This window comes from Glycine soja, chromosome 10 (genome assembly GCF_004193775.1).
Source record: "Glycine soja cultivar W05 chromosome 10, ASM419377v2, whole genome shotgun sequence".
Lineage (NCBI taxonomy): Eukaryota > Viridiplantae > Streptophyta > Magnoliopsida > Fabales > Fabaceae > Glycine > Glycine soja.
The window spans coordinates 27850501-27852693 of NC_041011.1; the positions used below are offsets into that span (position 1 = coordinate 27850501).

General features: G+C 45.5%; 1 protein-coding gene across 1 annotated transcript; it reads left to right on the forward strand.

Annotated features, from left to right (window-relative positions):
* The first annotated feature begins 355 nt into the window (after positions 1–355).
* On the forward strand, positions 356–1054 carry LOC114371589. The gene has a single exon (XM_028328983.1). The coding sequence runs from the start codon at positions 356–358 to the stop codon at positions 1052–1054; it is 699 nt and encodes a 232-aa protein (XP_028184784.1).
* The last annotated feature ends 1139 nt before the right edge of the window (positions 1055–2193 follow it).

Genomic DNA, 2193 nt, shown 5'->3' on the forward strand with positions numbered 1-2193 from the left:
CAACTTATTGCATAAGAACCAATCTATCCAATGGGATGACGATTGTCAAATGGCGTTCAAAAGGATTAAGCGGTGGCTCATGAATCCTCCTGTGCTTGTGCCACCGGTGCCCAAAAGACCCCTTATCCTACATATAATTGTGTTGGATGAGTCAATGGGGTGCGTGTTGGGGCAGCATGACGAGTCCAGAAAAAGGGAATGGGTCATCTATTACTTAAGCAAGAAGTTCACGGCATGTGAAATGAACTACTCTTTGCTCGAAAGGACATGTTGTGCCCTAGCGTGGGCAGCTCATCGTCTAAGGCAGTACATGCTGAACCACACCACTTGGTTGGTGTCCAAAATGGATCCAATCATGTACATCTTTGAAAAACCCGCTCTCACTGGACGAATTGCTCGGTGGCAGATTCTACTATCGGAATTTGACATTGTTTATGTCACTCAAAAGGCGATAAAGGGGAGTGCCTTGGCAGATTACCTGGCTCAACAACCCATCAACGACTATCAGCCTATGCATCCAGAATTCCCAGATGAGGACATTGTGACCTTGTTTGAGGAGGAAGTAGAGGATGAAGATAGGGACAAATGGATTGTATGGTTCGACAGCGCGTCTAATGCACTAGGCCATGGAGTTGGGGCGGTTTTGGTTTCCCCCAACGAACAATATATACCTTTCACAGCTAGGTTGGGTTTTGACTGCACAAACAACATAGCTGAGTATGAGGCATGCGCCCTTGGGATCCAATCGGCAATTGACTTCAAGGTCAAGTTGCTCAAGGTATATGGGGACTCAGCCTTGGTAATCCACCAATTGATAGGGGAATGGGAGACCAGGGATCATATGTTGGTGCCCTACCAGGCCTGCATCAGGAAGATGATAGAATTCTTTGATGACATATCCTTTCATCACATTCCCATAGAGGAGAATCAGATAGCCGATGCCCTTGCCACTCTAGCATCCATGTTCCAACTAACCCCGCACGGGGATTTGTCGTACATCGAATTCAAATGTCGTGGCAAGTTTGCATATTGCTGCTTGATAGAAGAAAAGTAGGATGGTAAACCTTGGTACTTCAATATCAAACAATACATTGAAGACAAGGAATACCCACAAGATGCCTCTAACAACGACATGAGAACGTTGTGAAGGTTGGCAGTCGGTTTCTTCCTGAGCAGAAATATCCTATACAAGAGGAACCATGACATGATGTTTCTTCGATGTGTGGATGCCAGTGAGGCTAAGCACATTCTGGTAGAGGTGCATGAGGGATCCTTTGGAACGCATGCCAACGGACATGCCATGGCTCAGAAGATTCTGAGAGCAAGGTATTACTGGCTCACTATGGAGAATGATTGTTGCATCCATGTGAGGAAATGCCATAAGTGCCAGGCCTTCGCTGATAATGTCAATGCTTCGCCCATACCTTTGAACATCTTGGCAGCACCATGGTCATTCTCTAAATAGGGTATAGACATGATCGGAGCTTTTGAGCCCAAGGCTTCAAATGGACATCGCTTCATCTTAGTCGCCATTGACTACTTCACCAAATGGGTCAAAGCAACTTCGTACGCTAGTGTGACTAGAAGTATGGTGATTAGGTTCATCAAAAAGGAGATAATTTACCAATATGAGTTGCCCAGGAAGATTATCACTGATAATGCGACCAATCTGAACAACAAGATGATGAAGGAAATGTGTGAGGATTTCAAGATCCAACACCATAATTCTATGCCTTACAAGCCCAAGATGAATGGGGCAGTTGAGGTTGCTAATAAGAATATCAAGAAAATAGTTCAGAAGATGACTGTGTCATACAAGGATTGGCATGAGATGCTCCCCTTTGCATTGCATGGTTATCGAACTTCGATGTGCACATCGACTAGGGCAACCCCTTTCTCTTTGGTGTATGGGATGGAGGTTGTACTCCCGTTTGAGGTAGAGGTTCCTTCTTTGAGAATTCTAGCCAAAGTGGGGTTGGAAGAATCAGAATGGGCCCAAACTCGCTTTGATCATTTGAATCTTATAGAAGGTAAGAGGTTAGCTGCCATGAGCCATGGACAACTGTATCAAAGCTGTGTGAAGAATGCTTTTGACAAGAAGGTGCGCTAGCGCAAGTTGCGCCTAGGGCAGCTAGAAGGCTCAACACATGACTGTTCCCCGATGATATGAACCCTCATGGCACAAGGGCTGAC

What these genes read in the sequence shown, in the direction of transcription:
- LOC114371589 (XM_028328983.1), top strand. Translation starts at nt 356, where the DNA reads ATGTACATCTTTGAAAAACCCGCTCTCACTGGACGAATTGCTCGGTGG.